This window comes from Bombina bombina, chromosome 3 (assembly GCF_027579735.1).
Source record: "Bombina bombina isolate aBomBom1 chromosome 3, aBomBom1.pri, whole genome shotgun sequence".
In the NCBI taxonomy this organism is placed as follows: Eukaryota; Metazoa; Chordata; class Amphibia; order Anura; family Bombinatoridae; genus Bombina; species Bombina bombina.
Window position 1 is genome coordinate 908,419,536 of NC_069501.1, and position 20,083 is coordinate 908,439,618.

The following is a 20,083-nucleotide window of genomic DNA, read 5'->3' on the forward strand; positions in this document are numbered from 1 at the left end:
GTTAATAACGTTATATGATTACTTTTCTTATTCTTTTGAAGAATATATCTAATCAATAGGAGCACAATACGTTATCCCTCAAACGTCTGTTACTAGCAGATACAATTGAGATAGTTAAAGAGAGAGTCTGGTAATTGTATTAATATTATTATTTCATCATTATTAATATTTCTATCTCTAATTCATCAACATATTTTGTAGTGCTGTACGGTGAGTACTCAGATTAATGAAATAAGAGTGGTAACCGGACCAAAATGGAAATATCTGGGGCCAACTTCTAAGAGAGCATACAAATATGAGGCACTTGATGAGATCGTCAGGGTGTAACAAATTACAGGGGTGCTTGATGGTATAAAACAATGTTACTTAAAAGGACCATAAGGTCAGAATTAAGCTTCTATAATTTTGATAGAACATGTAATTTTAAACAAATTTTCAGTTTACTTTTGTTATCTAATTTTTTCATTCTCTTGGTATCCTTTGCTGAGCAGGGGCACCAATGCACTACTGGGAGCTAGCTGCTGATTTGTGGCTAGCTCTAAGTAATGGGTTACTGTTCCTTCAACAAAGTATACCAAGAGAATGAAGCAAATTGGAAGGTTTTTGTGGTTATCTAAATTGGGTTTCATTTCCATTTAACTCTTGGGTACATTATAAAATAAAAAATCAATTTACTTCTGTTATCAACTTTATTTCAGTTGGTTTCCTTTTGTTGAAACTTGGCAACTTTCCATGAGAAAATTCTGAGGAAGACTTAGAAGCATGTACTGTATGTGTCTTGAGTACGTTATGTATAACATTGTTACAAATGTTTCAAACTCTGCTGCCATATAGTGCTCAAGACTTGCTCTTGAGCCTATCTCAGAATGCTCTCATATAATAAAGCTTTGTTTAAATCTCAATAACTGATTCCCTGATGCTTCTATCCGACGTCAGATTTCTTGAAAATTAATTAATAGCTATGGTAACCCGACCTTACACTATAAAATTTATGGTTAACGTATTTGCTCCTTACCTGTTATCACCTCTAAAGAGAAACAAAAAAAAGAAATGCTTATTTATAATACATATTTTTTACATATAAGCAAATACTATTTTTTATTAGAATTATATGTTCCACTTTATGAATATATGTAATATGTATTGCTGCCCTAGGCATAGGTCTAGTTGAATTTTGTGGATATATACTTGCAAACATTTTTATATGTAAATACATACTGATATTTCCATAAGAACATAAGTGCAACTATTCTTATACATGAGACAACAATAATATTACATATTTCAGTTATTTTCTACATTGGGCGAGCGGAGATCGATTAAAAAAAAAAAAAAGAGCTTTCTACATGAAGTATCTTATACTTCATGAATGAAAGTCCCCTTTATTTGTTTCAATAGTCAATCCTAGCATTTGTACAACGCTAGGATTGACTTTCACTTTAATACATGCTAGTATCTTATTAGCCTTTGAGCCACTGCCCTGCATTGTGCACTCATCTTTAGCTTGTTATCTATTACTATTCACAAATCCCTTTCCTCCTCTGTTTGGCTAAGTCTTGTCCCATTTAAATAATAAATTGCCTGCTTATTTTTACTTCCAAAATGTAGAACCTTGCATTTTCCCGTATTAAATCTTTTTTTCCATTTAGCTGCCCATACATAATTTTTGCAGATCCCTTTGTAACGAAAGTTCATCCTGCTCTGACCTAATGACCTTACTTTACTTAGTATCATCTGCAAAAATAGAGATGTTGCTATTTAATCCTTGTTCCAAGTCATTTATAAAAATATTAAAAAGAACAGGGCCCAGTACTGATCCCTGGGGGACTCCACTGATTACCTTTGTCCAATCTGAGTATGATCCATTCACTACTACTTGTTGCTCCCTTTCTTTTATCCAGTTATTTATCCATAAACTAACATTTTCAGCTATTCCCAGTCTCTTCATTTTGTGCATTAATCTCTCATCTTGCACTGTATCAAACACCTTTGTAAAATCTAAGTAAATCACATCAACTGATTCCCCTTTATCCATATTTTACTTACTCCCTCATAGAATCTAATTAGATTAGTTTGACATGATCTATTTCTCATAAAACCATGCTGTTTCGAACTCATAATCTTGTTTACATGAATATGCTCATCAATATAATCCTTTATAATCCCTTCAAATATCTTCCCCCCTATTGATGTCAGACTAACTGGTCTATAGCTTCCCGGATCATCATCCCTGCTTCCCTTTTTGAAGAGTGGCACCACATCAGATTTACTCCAATTCTGGGGGACCATGCCTGAGGATAATGAGTCTGGGCCTGGAGTTTTTTAATTTAATTTTCATGTGCTTTTTGCTGCTACTTGGTGTGCTTTCCTCCATACTTTCTAATGTGACATTTCTTAAGTCATCCCTTCCTTGAGATACTATAGCAGTGACATATTCACAGACTAATCTCTCTGTTCTATTGTGTTCTAACTGACCCTCACCCCTTTGACTAGTTTAAAAGATTCTCTACACATGCTACCGTCCTTTCCCCCAACACACCTGCACCCATGTCATTCAGGTGAAATCCATCCTTACTGTACAAATTGTACCCAAGTGAAAAGTCACCCCAGTGCTCTAAAAAGTCAAACCTCTCATTTTTACACCATGTTTTTAAACCATGAATTAACAGACAATAGCTCCTTCTGCCTTACTGAGTTAGCACACGGCACTGGTAATATCTCTGAATATATTACTTTGGAGGTCCTTGCTTTAAGCTTGCTACCTAACTCCCTGAAGTCATTTTTTAGGACTCTCCATCTCCCTCTGATTCCTTCATTAGTACCAATATGTACCATGACTGCAAGATCAGACCCATATCTCTCTAACAATCTATCAATATGCTCCACAATATGCCTAACACAAGCCCCTGGAAGACAGCTGTTCTATTTAAAGGGTCTGGATGACAAATTACCCTATCAACCTTCCTAATAATCGAGTCTCCTACCACCAACATCTGCCTCAGACCCTGACTTGTATGCCCCTCTTTAATGACCGAAGGACTGTTAACTATAGTATGCCCCTTTACCATGTCTGAAGGACTGCCCACCATAGTATGCTCCTCTTCCACGACTAAAGGACTGTAAACTATACTAGGCAAAACAGTCCTCTCTGACACTGTCACCCCTGAACTGATATCCCCAACATCTTCCCTTAATCTGGCAAATCTGTTGGGGTGTACTAGCTCAGAACTGGCCTGTCTCTTCCGCTTACCTTTACCTCGCCCTCTGACTGTGACCCAGCTAGATTCTGGAGTCTCCTCATCTGAATTCTCCCCATTCTCACTGCTAGAACCATTAACAACCAGCTCAGTCTTATCCATTTCCCTTTCAAGTGTCTGAATTTCATGCAGTGTTGCAATTCTTTCCTCCAGAACTCCAATACGAGTTTCTAAAGAGACAATATGCTCACACTTGCCACAAACATATAATCCCTGAAGTGGCTGCTTCAGTGATGCAAACTGTACACTGAATTAGATTCTCACACATTCTTACTAAAGGTTTAACTTAAAATTATAAAATAATTATATGTCCCCTTGGTTACTCCAAATCCTTGTTTGCCTATCTTCTTCAGCTAACTGCTATACTTAAATAGACACTCTTACTTTAACAGATAATCAATGCAGCAGACCCTCTTAGAGCAGGCTCCAAGGGTTACTGTGCTGAATATATAGTCTAGGTAGGCTCAAACAGGTAAAAAATAATCCCTCACCTAATTACCCACACAGGAAACAAACAAAAACAAAATGGTTAGAAATAAACAAATAAAAACAGGATTTTTAAAATGCAATCATTGCACAGCAAACAGTTTAATAGATTACATTGTTTAGCTAACTGATATACTTAGACAATCTTACTGTAAGCAGATAGATAGATAGATAGATAGATAGATAGATAGATAGATAGATAGATAGATAGATAGATAGATAGATGACAGATAGATAGATAGATAGATAGATAGATAGATAAGCAGACATACATAATACACATACATAATACATCTGAAATGGCTCCTGTGATCATTTCAAAGTGTATTGCACATATGTAACATAATAGAATGTTTCCAAATTGTCTTGGAATACTCACAGAAATCTTGAAAAGGTCAATTTTGCACTTTTATGTGTCCATTTTGTTGCTGAAATAATGTGCAAAACCCATGGTCGCGAGGATTGCAATTATTAAAGACAATGCTGTCCATGCATTATATGGGTCATTTTCCTTGCTATCTGCTCGGATCTAATCTGAAGTTTTCCAAGTGTGGAAATGGTGTTATCCCTGGTATTGTGATCACCAAGAACTTGAAAAACATGGATTGAGGTCAATAAAATGCAGGAAACTGAATCAGAGAAATTGAATTAACCACAATATATGGTAACATTTAGATTTTTCAGTTCATTCCTAATTCTTGTTAAAAATTAGAGTTATTTAGGTTTTTATTTATTTCTTTTTGAGTTACTTTTTTTCCTGCTTCCAGTGCTGCTAGTGATTTACATATTGTGTGGTAGGTTTTTGCAATTTTCTAAAATGTAATGTAACAGTAAATCATATACTAGATCCACAATTTTACAAGCTATTTTCTTGCTGTAACTCCTTACAGAAATTGGATAATTCAACTCATCAAGTAAAATTAGAAAAACATGAATCAGTGGTAAAGGATAGGAATACAATTTGGTTTGATGGAAGTCTAGAGAAAGTAAATACATTGTGGATATGATTTCACTGCTTGAATGTGCAATCGTGTTTCCATTGTAATTTAAAACAATTTTTTTGTAGATTATGCATACTATTATTCAAAGAAAAAATGTATATTGAAACAAAAAAGATATATTACTTTCTAATGTCTTTATAAAATAAGAAGTATTAATAACATACAAATGCAATATATCTATATATCTATATATATATATATATATATATATATATATATATATATATTTATCAATCATCTCTCTCTCTCTCTATCTATCTATATATATATATATATATATATATATCTATATATATATATCTCTATATATATATATATATATATATATATATATATTGTCATATTGGTTTGTGATCAAGTTTTATTAACTTGTACCTTTCATGATTGCCTGTAAATCCATGCGTCCTGATACATTGATAGTCAAGTGATTAAACATACCGATTATTTTTTGTTATAGGGATGACTTTAGTCCACAATATTATTTTTTATTATTATTATTATTTTATTTTATTAGTATTTGAACTTCAAATGTGAAAAGTAAAAAGCAAAAAATCAGAAATGGATTTTTGGACTTTTAATATAGAACACTGAATGGCATGGGTTACATACATTTGCTTAAATTGTTCTGTAATAAAATATCCTCAGTCAACCGAAGTGCGATGATTCAAGACAATAGTTCACCTCTGAAATCGTTCTTATGCATACACATTTCCTCTACTCTGATTCACTGTAAGCAGAGAGCGGATTTAATAATATGCACAGTGCACATCGATGAACCTTGATCTGCAGCTGCTTACTTACATGAAATATTTCATGTGATATGGTTTGCTCAGAGCAGTAGAAAAAAACTGTTGGTGCATCTTGAGGGAAAAACATTTCCTTCAAAACTGAGGATCATTTAAAATAAAAACTTAATTGTAAGCAAAAAAAATGCTTGAATGTATTTCCCATCAAGAATAAATTTTTGTGTAGAAGAGTGTGTTTTATATTATTTGTGAAAAGCTGCAAGGGCAGAAAATGAGCAATTTAAGAAGACAGAGTTCTATGCCATGAAACAAGGACTTTTACAAGGACATAATACTTATAAGGGACAAATATCCAACTTACATCTGACTTTAAAAATAAAAAGGTCGAGTTAATCATTTTGATGAGACAAATTCAAGAAGCCCAAGTTAGCCAACACTCACAATATCCGCAAACATCAGATTCTTTAAAAAAAAAAAAAAAAAAAAATAATAGATAAACAACAAAAAACTCTGGACAGATTTGAAATTAAGACAATAAAAAAACTGTATGCCTGCGTGCATCAACTTTCTAATTCTAAATTGATGTAAATCATTTTCCTGATTTCAACCAACTTGAAACTATTTAAAGGGACATTGTACACTAGATTGTTCTTTGTATAAATGTTTTGTAGTTTATCTATTTATATAGCCCATCTGGGAGTGTTTTTGTAACAATGTATAGTTTTGCCTATTTTTTAATAACATGTTGCTGATTTTCAGACTCCTAACCAAGCCCCAAAGTATCATATGTAGACTGAAGTCTACAGATTCCTTCATATGCAGGGGAGGGGGGGGGATTTGGGAGTGTCTGCTCTTCCTGCTTTTCCAGCCCCTTTCACTGGGTGTCCCAGCCAAACCTCATCAACAGTGCTTAACTGTTGGCGTCAAAGTACGTTTTTAAAAATATACTGGATTTTTAGATCAGTATTTGTGCAAATTCTTTTTTTTTTATAGTAGTGTCTATTACATGCAGTTATTTGAAAATTGGTGTACACTGTCCCTTAAAGATTTTTTTTTATTTGATTCAATCCATTCATAGTTAGTTGAAAACAACTTTTAAACTGACTTACTGGTTATATAAATTTATATTTAAAAAGTATACTGTATTTAATACTCAATATTTGTCTACATTACTCTAATAACAACTGATACCCATATTTGTTCACCATCAACACAAACAGAGCTTGTTTTAGCTATGAAAGTTACTATATCAAGAGCATACAACTTGAAATATATGATCTGAGACATATGGGCTTGCTGCTTCGGAAGTTAAGAAGCAGTTGTTTTACGACCTAAAAGATGGCATATTGAAATAATCCTATTTTGATGTGATCGGGATGATTGACAGCCCCTGCTTACTGGTAAAATGCTTGTGCAATGTTAAATGTGGACTGTGAATCATGTCCACTCGATAATTGATAAATAGATTCCATAAAGCCAACTTGATTTAACAGATTGTTCTAAAAGTTGAAGCTTTCTGAATAGCCAACATTCTATGATTTTACTGGCAAATCAGCTATTTCTCTAATAAAAAACAACCTGATTCAACTTGGGCAGTGTAAGTTTCCTATAATGGGTGATTACATCTTATTTGTCTTTGAAGAATAACTGATCTGGAGATTTTTCTATTATCTATTTCACTTGGCTTTAAATAATTTGGATCTTTGGGAATAGACCATATACTAGTGTTAAAACTATATCAGCCAAGATATGACAAAATGCTTTTTATTATGTATTTAACTATTAGATTATTTCCTTTTCAATTACCATAGAGCTGATCTCAGAAGATACAGACAGGTTGGTTGGTCTGTAACTACATGCACATACTAGCTTTTCAAATAGGCATATAAATGGAGCATACAGGCCAATTGAAGTGCCTGTATTCTCTAAAAATCAGCTTCAATAATGTGGAACTGGAGTTAACATCAGAAATAAATACACATAAAATTATGTTTTTTTTAAAAAAACAATGTAAATTGTTAAGCTTTTTAAGACAGATTGGCTATTTACATTTCTTATTCTTCGGGAAAGTTTTCCCAGCGGTAGTAAGAGTAGTGTATTGAGAGCAAATACAAATAATATTATTTAAATTATTATTAAGTGATCACCTCAATAATATAAAAGTTTTAAAATCTTTATTTTAAAAAAGTTTTGAAAATTACAAAATTGTTATGACATAAAGAATGAAGATCTTAAAAATTTGAGCTCATCATCAGAAGGAAAAATAGGTATAGTTCAAATCCTAAACTGTGCATCTTTAAACAAAGTTTACTTTTAGACTTTAGTTTCTTCATCTGAATGTATGGTAGCTTTCAAAAACAGAAAGCTAATAAAAGTTACTTGCAGGTTATATATGAGAAATATTCTAATTACATATTTTGATTTATGTTGGCATTCAAACAGTTTTTGGTTGATTGATGCTACTATAATCATATCTTACATAAATTAATCTATGAGTACCATGAAAGTGTAGTATAGACATAAGGGGAAAAAAAATATTACCTCAACACACACTAGTGAGAATAAAATAAAACTACAAATGCTTTAGCCTTGATTGGGATTTTGACTTTAGCTTGAACTGAGAGGATTTTCTACACAACAGGGCTGAATGACATTGGCTGAAGGTAATCTCATCTGTCTCTGTCTAGACAGTTCACGGCACCAGTTTGCACTGGTCCCTTTCACCGTTTTGTTGGTGTTTCTTGCTATACCCAGAAATTTGACAGGAAAATCAATTACTGATCAAGCTGTAGCATGATTGAATGTTGAACATTATATCTATATGTTTACACCACAGGAGCCTGCACTATATTATGATGTATAATGTAGGAGTGTTTAAGTCTAATTTAATGTGTAATGATGTAATCAGACATATGGGAGACTTGCTTACATATGACATAATCATAAATTACAAAAGACATGCTTAATTTGGAGATGCATCTTAAGGTTGCGATTTTCTAGATGGTTATATTGCAAATGATTAGTTTTAATGAGCTAAGCTGTTGTTTTTTTAAGTTTTGGAATATATTCTGCAAAAGCAAATTGGCTGAGACTTGCTATGTCTTAAGATGTACGGTTACAGTTACATTTATCACTGAATAATATGAAAGTTAAACAAAAAAAGTATTTCATGCACCACTGAGCAAAAAATAATTAAAAAAAAAACTTACTACTCACCAATAATTATTTTTTTTTACATTGAATATTCATTATTTGCTAAATTTGCCAAATCAGAAATGATTTCCACTATTATTTTTTCTTAATTACTAAACAGGCTTGATCACATTAGTTAAAAAGCCAGCACAACAAAAGCTGATCTGTAACTTTACATATAATTGATGTGACCTAACCGCTCTACACGATACTGTGAGTGAAATTTAATTTTTAACCTTTAAAAATAGACATCTAGTTAACTCAGCTCTGAGAATGAAATGCATGTCAATTGCAAGGCAATAAGCTGTAAATGTGCCAAATGTATGCTTCTTTTTAACACAATATGCCTGAATTAATTACAGCGCACTATAAAACAAACACACACAAACTGTAAACTTGCACAGTGGCTATAGTAGGTTCTGCTATTGGTTCTATTTTAAAATCAGAGAAAAATTGCCTCTTTTGGGAAAAATCCCTTAGCCCTACAAATGACATTAAATTGGCTTTACCTGTTTGTTCTTTTATATGTATTTTCTTAAGTATATATATACTATGACAAAAGTCTTTGGTGTATAATGAATATTACACATTAGTTTAAAGCTTTAAGTGTGTTGAAGTAAGTAGCTTTATTGTGGTAAATAATGACATGTATTTTAGAAATACATGTGTCTATTAAAACAGCAATCAAGTATTATGATATTCAATATATTTAACATGAACAAAATAGTTCAATTGTAAGTTTGCTGGATCAGGGATTCCAAATAATTTGAGTTCTGTTTTCCTTGTGTTAAAATTAACCTATAGCATCTTACTTTTTGTATTGCAAAGTGTTGTGCATAACAACAGTGCTACAAATCAAGATATACACATGCTATAAACTATATTGGGGGTACTTTGTGCAGGCTCAAAACATGTAAGTGTATATTTAAAATGAGAGGAGAATAAATATATACATTTTACTTTATTAGAGATAAACATATGCACATTTATCAACTCAATAACTGGCAGAGGTCGATGAGAGTCAAATGAATAAAAGTACAACTGGAGAAAAGTGCTAATGTGTTTTGTAGTAACTAAAATAACAGAAGGCATAGCTAATAAAATACGACTGGTTGGGGAAATACAGCAATTTGCAGAGAGCAAATAACCATTAGAATGATATCACCAAGCACAGTTGGTTTTCAAACAAATTTAATCCCAAGAGACTAAGATGTGTTATATGGTCTGACAAGCGGGTATGCTGAATTTAAAACTGTCCTGCTTATTTTTATTCAACAGTCTCCTTGAAAATAAAGTTCATATGTTGATGGTAAAAATAGGTTAAATTAACTACAAAATACTGTGATTTACTGATCATAATACAGTATAATGTCTTTAATTTCTTCAAATTCTATATATATTCAACTTTAGGTCTTGTTGGATCATCAAAGTACCATAATGTGCTGTGGAAAAGGTTGTTTTTTTATTTAACAATGCATCTTCTGACAGGTTTTAGTGTAGCATTTATATACTTTTTTTCTGTTTGTTGAACTGTATTTGCTTTTTCTATTTCTATAGGAAAGAAAATATGTCAACATGTTCTATATTTTACCCATTAGCTACTTTGGTGACATAAGTCTCAGCAGGATGACACAATGAGGAGAGCATTATCTCACCCAGCATGTGAGATTATACAATAGTTGTTACTGTTCTTTGGAATCAAGCCCTGGATTAAGATGCTTTGTTGATTGTATACAAGAGTTAAAGAGATTTTACACAACAGAAGGAGGGTGAGACATTATTAGCTGCACAGTTTTCAAAATGAATGCAACATATGTAATACTACAAATGTTCAATTAACAGCTATAAAGTTTAAGTACAATAACCAAAACAAGGTGTGTGTATAAGCATAATGCTTCCAATTAGCTATAACCACGTTGATTTTAATGGAGACTGGATACTTGATGGGAGATTAAAAATCTCACATGGACAAAAATGATGGGGTGTTAACTCATTAGTTATTGGCTGAAACTGCAAATGATTGATACATATTAAGATAATGTATTACAATCTTGTGCAGAAATGTAGGCACTGTGTTACTTGTTAAATCACTGAATGTCAGACAGGTATATTGTGTCTTTTTAGCTTGCTGCCGATGAGTCACTCATTGCTTGTTGACGCCTCGCCTGTTAAAAAGGGACTGCAAATCGGGCGATTAGAGGATTATTTTTAAGAAAGAAAATAGTTATAATGTTACTGTTCTCTCCTGTGTTTTGTCACCCGATGATTTCAGCACCATGGATAGGGCAGCTGCAGTCTAGCCTTATGGATTGCAGATGAGACTGTAGTTCTGGATCCCGCATCACTGCTACACACCGACCATGCAATCCTCTTCATCCAGGGTCCCTGCACTCACACACCGCTGCTTCCCCAGCCGCATCTTTCATCCTGGTGCGATCTGCAAAGAAAACGAAACCTCAGCCTTCTAAATAGAAAACACGTCCAAAACAAATCATTTTTTAGCCGTGGGCACGCTGGCCTTTTAATGGATTTCATTGCCCTCGGCAACCTCTTCCCCCTTATGGATTGATTTTTTTGCCCAAGGGTATGACTGGTGGGGGCAAGTGAACGAGATTAACAATAATGAATCCTGCTACCTCCAGCCTATAACTCTAAGGACAGTGTTACAGTGACTGTTTATGAAATTAAAGAAACAGGGAAGGTGCAAATGAAATCCGCATAGCTGTTGCAATGTAACCTGTAAGACGTAAATGTTAGTGTATGTGTGTGGCCGGGAGACACCTTTTTGCCTGATGCCTGTCTGCAAGAGCGACCCCTCCAAGCCTGCAGCCCTCGAACCATTCTGCACTGCCCTGCTCCAGACACGCCTCTCGCCCCAATCTAATATGAATGACGTGAGAAGAGACCAGTCGCAAGGCTGTCTGTGTCTACATCCCAGCCACAAACTCTAAAACAACCAGTCAGACGGCGGTGGGCGGGGTTATGAAGAGATCACGCCCTCCCTTTGGGTTTATTGAGAGTTATAGCAAGAAATCCTGTTCAGAGGGAAAGGGAAAGAGGGAGGGATATCCAGTGCGCGGCTATGAGAGGGACAGTATAAAGAGGAGTGAAGAAGGAACAACATCTTTCCAATCTCTAAGTCTTTCCGTTTGATGGATTTCTGCCAGCTATTTCACTGATTTCAGCGTTGAAGCTGCAGACATGCAGTTTTTTTATTTATAGATGTAAATTGTACCCCATGCTTTTATGGAACATATCACTGGCTTGAATAATACAACTGGATATGGTACAATTTTGCAGTATATTGGAGCACATCTTTACTGGTGGGAGCAGCGGAGAGCATGAATGAAGAGGAAACTGAGCAATATGTGTTTCCTTGGAGTTGCTAATTCACCATCCAGGAACAGCACATTTTAAGGAAGCAATTGTGGTTTATGATTCACCAAACTGGTACTGATTGCATTCTCACCACCAGTATGTATTGGATGATGCCCTGATATTACCAGCATCTCATCAGACAGGGGACCTATGGGGAGTGAGAAGTTGTGCATGGTAGCATTTAATCCTGTATTTGTGTGTCTTCTGATCCCATTTGTTTGTACGATAACCGCACTTAACAGCATTGCCCGCATCATACCTGCCTAAAGCATTCTGCTGGAACTAATCACAGACATCAGCCTCTGTACAGCCTAATGCAGATGAGATTAGTGCTTAGAAACTGCCCAGTTCAAGCAAAGTAGCTGCCTGGAGCGCTTGCACCCATGTAATCTGCAGTTAGCAGAAGCACTATACCTGCATTATTAACCTACAGTATTTATGAGTATTAGCTTCTAATATCATCCAGAGGTCTAATCTATAGTAGTAAACTGCACATTTCCCTCACAAGAAAGAATATTTATGCCTTGTTACCTAATTATTGTTAACCCATGGCTACGTATTACGGGCTGCTGGACTGGAAACCATTATCTTGTAAGTTGCAAGGTATAAATTAGTAGAAAGTAAATATATTTACATACAGAGGTTCATTATAATAATAATAAAAAACAAGTCTATGTATTTTTTTAATTTTAGCAATTCATGATTTTATGTGTGTTCCATGATTGCTGCATCAGCTTGATTATACCCTCCCTAGTACAGCATATCATACCGATATAGTATAAAACACACAGGGAATGGGTTCTGATAAGGAAAATGACTCCAGAGTAGAAGCAATGAAGCACAAATTGTATTTGGCAGCTGACAGTGCAGTTACAAGGAATACTGGTAAGGATTTAGGATTTTTATTGGCAACAGTAATACAGAGAGATGCATAATGTGAAATACACAGTGTAATGATGACTAGGATCTACATATCTGTGTCCTGAACATAAGAACTTAACTGTGTGCTTTTATATATAGATAGAGAGAAAGAGAGGAAACATGTTATGTTAACGTTGTATGCATTAGTCTTAGAAGTTGCTGATGCAATTGCCGGTTCGTGACATGGTGCACTGACTTTAAGATGCCTGATAATGTATATTGATGTAAATTTACACCTATATTTTACTGAATGAAACAAATCTGTTTATTTGTGTGATTGTGTTGACAGCTGCTGGCTCCAATTAGAAATGAGATGCAACGCATCTTGCAGTCCATGCACGCCTCCTCTTGCAAATCGGAACCATTCCTCAGTGACAACCTTTAAATCCTAAAATCCAAGAAAACAAAGGAAGCACATTATCATGGACCTAAGGGATTTTTACCTGTTGGCTGCTCTTATTGCCTGTTTAAGGCTGGATTCTGCAATTGCTCAAGAACTTATATACACCATTAAAGAGGAACTGCCTGAAAATGTTCCAATAGGAAATATACCAAAGGATCTGAATATATCTCACTTTAATTCTGCAACAGGGACCAGTACCAGCTTAGTGTACAGACTGGTTTCCAAAGCTGGTGATTCTCCTTTGGTAAAAGTATCCAGTAGCACAGGGGAAATCTTTACAACCTCCACAAGGATTGATAGAGAAAAACTATGTGCAGGATCTTCTTACACGGATGAAAATGAATGTTTCTTTGAACTTGAAGTAGTCATTCTCCCCAATGATTTTTTCAGGCTTATAAAGATAAAGATAATTGTCAAGGATACCAATGATAATGCACCTATGTTTCCATCAACGGTGATCAATATCTCTATACCAGAGAACACTCTGATAAACAGCCGTTTTCCAATTCCATCAGCTGTAGATCCTGATACAGGCAACAATGGTGTACAACACTATGAGCTCTTAAATGGACAAAGTGTTTTTGGGTTGGATATTGTTGAAACGCCAGAGGGAGAAAAGTGGCCTCAACTTATAGTTCAACAAAATCTGGACAGGGAGCAAAAAGACACATATGTAATGAAAATAAAGGTAGAAGACGGAGGAGAGCCTCAGAAATCCAGCACTGCCATCCTTCAAGTTACCGTAAGTGATGTAAATGATAACAAGCCAGTATTTAAAGAAAGTCAAGTTGAAGTCCATATTCCAGAAAATGCTCCCACAGGGACTTCAGTAATTCAGTTACACGCAACAGATGCCGACATAGGCAGCAATGCTGAAATTAAATATATTTATGGTGCCCAAGTGACTTTTGCCACCAAAAGGCTTTTTGCATTGAATAACACTACAGGATTAATTACTGTTCAGAGACCACTGGACAGAGAAGAAACTGCGGTTCACAAGTTAACTGTTTTGGCCACTGATGGCAGCTCTACCCCTGCAAGGGCATCTGTTACAATTAACGTGACTGATGTTAATGATAACCCTCCTAACATCGATCTCAGGTACATTATAAGTCCAATTAATGGCACAGTACACTTATCAGAGAAAGATCCCACCAACACAAAAATTGCCCTTATTACTGTCTCAGATAAAGACACTGATGTAAACAGCAAAGTAATTTGCTTCATAGAAAAAGAAGTACCTTTTCATTTAAAGGCTGTTTATGACAACCAGTATTTGCTTGAAACTTCTTCATTGTTGGACTACGAGGGCACCAAAGATTTCAGTTTTAAAATTGTTGCAGCTGATACTGGGAAGCCAAGCCTCAACCAGACTGCCTTGGTAAGAGTGGAATTGGAGGATGAGAATGACAACCCTCCAATATTTACCCAGCCTGTAATTGAGCTTTCAGTTTCTGAAAATAATCGCAGAGGTCTATATTTAACTACTATCAGTGCCACAGATGAAGACAGTGGTAAAAATTCAGACATTGTTTATCAACTTGGCCCTAACGCCTCATTTTTTGATCTGGATAGGAAAACTGGAGTGTTGACAGCGTCTAGAGTTTTTGACAGAGAAGAGCAAGAACGTTTCATTTTCACAGTGACAGCTAGAGATAATGGAACACCCCCACTGCAAAGCCAAGCAGCTGTTATCGTAACTGTCCTGGACGAGAATGACAACAGCCCTAAATTTACACACAATCATTTTCAATTCTTTGTATCAGAGAATTTACCCAAGTATAGTACTGTGGGGGTCATCACAGCCACAGACTCTGATGCAGGGGAAAATAAAGCTGTGACACTTTCCATAATGAATGACAATGACAACTTTGTACTTGATCCATACTCCGGGCTTATAAAGTCCAATGTATCCTTTGACAGAGAACAACAGAGTTCCTACACGTTTGATGTTAAAGCAGTGGATGGGGGGTTGCCTCCTCGTTCTTCAACAGCAAAAGTAACCATCAATATCATGGATGCCAATGACAATAGTCCAGTAGTAATATATCCACCATCCAACACATCCTTTAAACTGGTGCCGCTCTCAGCAATACCAGGATCTGTGGTTGCAGAGGTCTTTGCTGTGGACATTGACACTGGAATGAATGCTGAATTGAAATATACCATTGTCAGTGGAAATAATAAAGGATTATTTCGGATAGATCCTGTAACTGGCAACATAACTCTTGAGGAAAAACCAACTGCAACAGATATGGGTCTGCATCGTTTAGTGGTCAATATAAGTGACTTAGGGTACCCCAAACCCCTGCACACTCTAGTGCTAGTGTTTTTATATGTGAATGAGACTGCAGGGAATGCCTCCTATATTTATGACTTGATCCGCAGGACTATGGAAACCCCTTTAGACAGGAACATTGGGGACAGTAGTCAGCCGTACCAGAATGAGGATTATCTCACCATTATGATTGCTATAGTGGCAGGTGCTATGGTTGTAATAGTAGTTATTTTTGTTACAGTTCTTGTCAGATGTCGCCACGCATCAAGGTTTAAAGCTGCACAAAGGAGCAAACAAGGGGCAGAGTGGATGTCACCAAACCAGGAGAATAAGCAAAATAAGAAAAAGAAAAGGAAGAAAAGAAAGTCTCCAAAAAGTTCCCTGTTAAACTTTGTTACCATTGAGGAGTCTAAACCAGAGGACACAGTTCATGAACCTATCAACGGGACAATAAGTCTTCCAGCTGAGCTGGAGGAACAAGGAATAGGACGTTTTGATTGGGGCACCACCCCCCAAACCACCTTCAAACCCAACAGCCCTGATCTAGCTAAGCATTACAAATCTGCCTCTCCACAGTCTGCTTTTCATCTTAAAGCAGACACACCTGTGTCAGTGAAAAAGCATCATGTGATTCAGGAACTCCCACTGGACAACACCTTTGTTGGGGGTTGTGACACCCTCTCCAAACGATCTTCCACTAGTTCAGACCACTTCAGTGCCTCAGAGTGCAGCTCCCAGGGAGGCTTCAAGACAAAAGGTCCTTTACACACCAGACAGGTAAACGAGCACTTTTACTGGTCTATAAGTACAGCATACAAGTGCCCAATCAACCAGTATTAAAGTGCAACTATGTCTTGATTCGGCCTTCTTTGAATTGCTTACATTATGTAGAGAGAAAAAAAATCAACCCCTTTAACTCTTTGCTGAGTCTTTGACTTCATGACTCAGAGGTCTGGAATATATATGCATATATATGTCTATGCATATATACTTATGTATATTCTTGATTGTGTTGTTCTATATATTTGCATGTAAAATTGCACAGTCCCAATGTAACCTTAATACTATAATAAAATAATGTTCTGCAATGATTTTCTAATTTTACAATAAAATGACCACTTCACATTTTAGTCCATTGTGCAGTTTTTAAAAGGTTGGTTTAAACGTTTTTATTTTAATAATACTAATTGATTTACAATATCATAAAAAGGGGTTAACTTTTTTTTTACTCTTGCTTAAGCTATTTTGATGTATTTATCCTTATAAAAATAATTATTGTTAGAAGAAAAAAAACATGGCTGGATGCAATCCACATCTGCAAAACATATGCATTGTATATTCCTTTTTAATACTTGTCAATACAGTTTATAGCATGTAGGGAGACATATACTTATAGCTGATATTGTAATATGATAATTGTGTATTTTTGAGCTGAGTGACTTTATTGGTCCTCATTTCTAAACAATAGTTCAGATAATTAAGTATTACAAAATATGTTAATTAATATGACATCATATGCCACTGTGTTTTCTGAAGACTTATGACTTCAACATATTCTGATTTGTAGTGTTATTGTACAGAATTCAGGCATTTATACTCAATGTACAAGCATACATATGACTTGCCCTCTTATTTTTAACAGATGATACAAGGGAATATCTACAAATATATATTGAAATTATGTGTTATTTCGTAATGAGGCATCTGCTGTATAATATTTGCAAATAATAACCAAATCTCCTCTATCCTTTAAGGGAAATAGTTAATTTGAATTATTATACCAAAATTATGCAGAAAAAAAATCAACTAGTAAATATTTTTTTTTTTTCTCAGTAAAGCAAAAGCAATTTGTCAAAGCTCATATTAGCTGTGAAATTTGCCATCTTAATATGGATTAGTGAGCAGGGAAACTCATATTTTAGCAAAATCCAGCATTAGCTTTCAGTCCAATAATTCTCTACTAATAAAGATTTAAATGTAGAGATGTCTAATTTATTTCATTGAGGCTTGTCTGTTGCCTCTAAATTAGACTGTCAGAATAGCCTGTAGATGGCACTGAGGTACTATGAGGTTTATGCTGGCTTGGTGCCAAGCCTGCAGTATATTAGGAATGGGGGAGGAAAACATCAAGCTGGCACTATAGCCAGAGAAACCTTTTATTTAATGATAGTTGCACTGGAGCAACCACTTCTTGAGCTTTCTGAAGTAGTTTCTGAGTGGATGGGTTTTACTGCACCAGCTTCCAAAGAATGTTTGATGCCATAATAATGAATGGAATTTTGGGAATTTGGCATGAATAACGCTTATTATTCTTTGGCTTAGCCACAGGTGATCTCAAAAGGGGTGGAATAGGTAGAGTAATGTCACAAAATGTAAGTCACACACACAAAAAATGTACTTCATCAAGAATTCTTTTTTTTAATCATTTTAAAACTAGAAACGGCTCAGTGGTTACCAATTTTTACTATTATTATTATTGTAAAGTCTTTCTTTTACTTACACTATACGTGCAATATATAACTAGTTGTGTGTGTATATAACAGAGTAGTATGCACATAACTTTGCTTTAATTGTTGCAATTCATTCACCTTCTGCTTGAATTTAAGTATCTCAGTATTAGGCTTCACCAAAGGCCCCAAAAAATCAAGGCCTCTTCTGTCTGCTAGGTTTAAAAATCTGTGATTACATACATTGCAAGCTAGTTGAAGCACTACTCAGAAGATTGCCTTTTCATAAATGTATTATAAGGAACACAAGGAGATATGTTGCTTACTATATGAGTAACTCACTTCTAGAAAAACTATTTCCTGCACATTACCAAGTTGGGGATGCTTTATTGACAACAGTTTTATTGTAGCTTAAAGCTTTGTTGTAAGCTGTTTATTGCTGTTCACTAACAGAGTTGACTGCGATCAGGGATTTCATTTTTCTTACCCCTGGTGAGATTTCATTGGTAAAAAAACAAATGTAAAGAAAAAAAATATTATAACAGTGACCCATTTACATTTAACATCTAAGAAATTCTAGTAAATAGTAATCTACATGTCAGTTAGCTCATTAAATATGGTAGGTTTAGAGTTTTAGAACTCTGAATGGAACATACACATATCTATTGTCAAGAAAATCTATGGATAGTTTACTTGGTTTTCTCTGATGTATATTTCCTACTCTTAGCAATATTTGGAAATGGTCTAGGAAAAAAAAAAGAAAAGAAGCAAGCTGTATTAGCTGCATGTGTCACTGAATATTTAATGCACTTCTGAAAGTGGAAAACAAGGCTATATTTCAGAGACATCAAGACATCTTCAACTGCTGCACTAAAAAAATAAAATAAGATGCAAATGCAACTCATATTCTGTCTTTTGCCAAATGTGTACCCTTATGTTTGTACTGTACTATCAAGAAAATACATCACCCAAGGAATCAATTTATATCTTAATTTTAATACTGAAGAAACTAAAACTTTGCTAAAATCATGAAAGCATGGTACATGGAAGCTGTGCATCAAAACACATTATTGATATGTCTTAGCTTTTTACTTTTGTGTATTATTTAATATTTTCAGACATGAAAGACATGTCTTTGTATCTAAAAGAGGTTATTTAAAAAACTGCATTGCATTTTTAATAGATATACATTTGATGAATAAATATACTTTACTTTTCATGGCTTGTGGAAGTTTATCATGTCCACTAGCACAGCTGTAGTTGTTAAAGGGTTATTAAACCCAATTTGTTTCTTTTATGATTCAGATAGAGCATGCAATTTTAAGCAACTTTCTTATTTACTCATATTCTCAATTTTTCTTCATTCTCTTGGTATCTTACTTTGAAAAAGCAGGAATGAAACGTTAGACGCTGGCCCATTTTTGTTTTAACACCCTAGATAGCACTTGCTGATTGGTGGCTACATTTAACCTCCAATCAAGCAAGCACCACCCAAGTGCTGAACCTAAAAGGGCCCAGCTCCTAGGCTTTCATTTGTGCTTTTCAAATAAAGATACAAAGAGAAATTTATAATCGGAGTAAATTAGAAAGTTCCTTAAAATTGCATGCTCTATCCGATTCATGAAAGAAAAAAAATTGGGCCCCTTTAATGTCAATCAGGGAACATGCATATACTGCACAAATATTTATCCAGTATATGTTTGCTGCAAATTATTAAAAGTTAAGAGTCTCTTTTCATGTAAAAAGAGTAAATTAAATCATATTTTAACATAATGAAAATTACATGAAAGTCAGTTTAAAATGTTGTGATTCAACAGATCAGGCAATTTTATACAACTTTCCAATTTTAATTCTGTTACCTAATTTTCTTTGTTCTCTTTTGTTAAAGAGCATACCTAGATAGGCTTGCATGCATGTGCTTTGAGCACTGTATGGCTGCAGTGATTACAACTATATCTGTAACAATTGTATACA

General features: G+C 34.8%; 1 protein-coding gene and 1 long non-coding RNA gene across 2 annotated transcripts in view; one reads left to right on the forward strand and one right to left on the reverse strand.

Annotated features, from left to right (window-relative positions):
- Positions 1-9,624: 9,624 nt before the first annotated feature.
- On the reverse strand, positions 9,625-11,514 carry LOC128651974 (uncharacterized). The gene is made up of 2 exons (XR_008401234.1): positions 11,464-11,514; positions 9,625-11,119 (listed from the first exon to the last, which is right to left on the reverse strand). It is a non-coding gene; the product is annotated as an uncharacterized LOC128651974 (long non-coding RNA).
- A 1,764-nt stretch (positions 11,515-13,278) lies between these two features.
- Positions 13,279-20,083, forward strand: part of PCDH9 (protocadherin 9) — a 64,348-nt gene continuing 57,543 nt past the window's right edge. Inside the window, exon 1 of the mRNA XM_053707938.1 lies at positions 13,279-16,439. Coding sequence (XP_053563913.1) covers positions 13,404-16,439 — 3,036 coding nt within the window. The 5' untranslated portion in view covers positions 13,279-13,403. The remainder of the gene's footprint in view (positions 16,440-20,083) is intronic.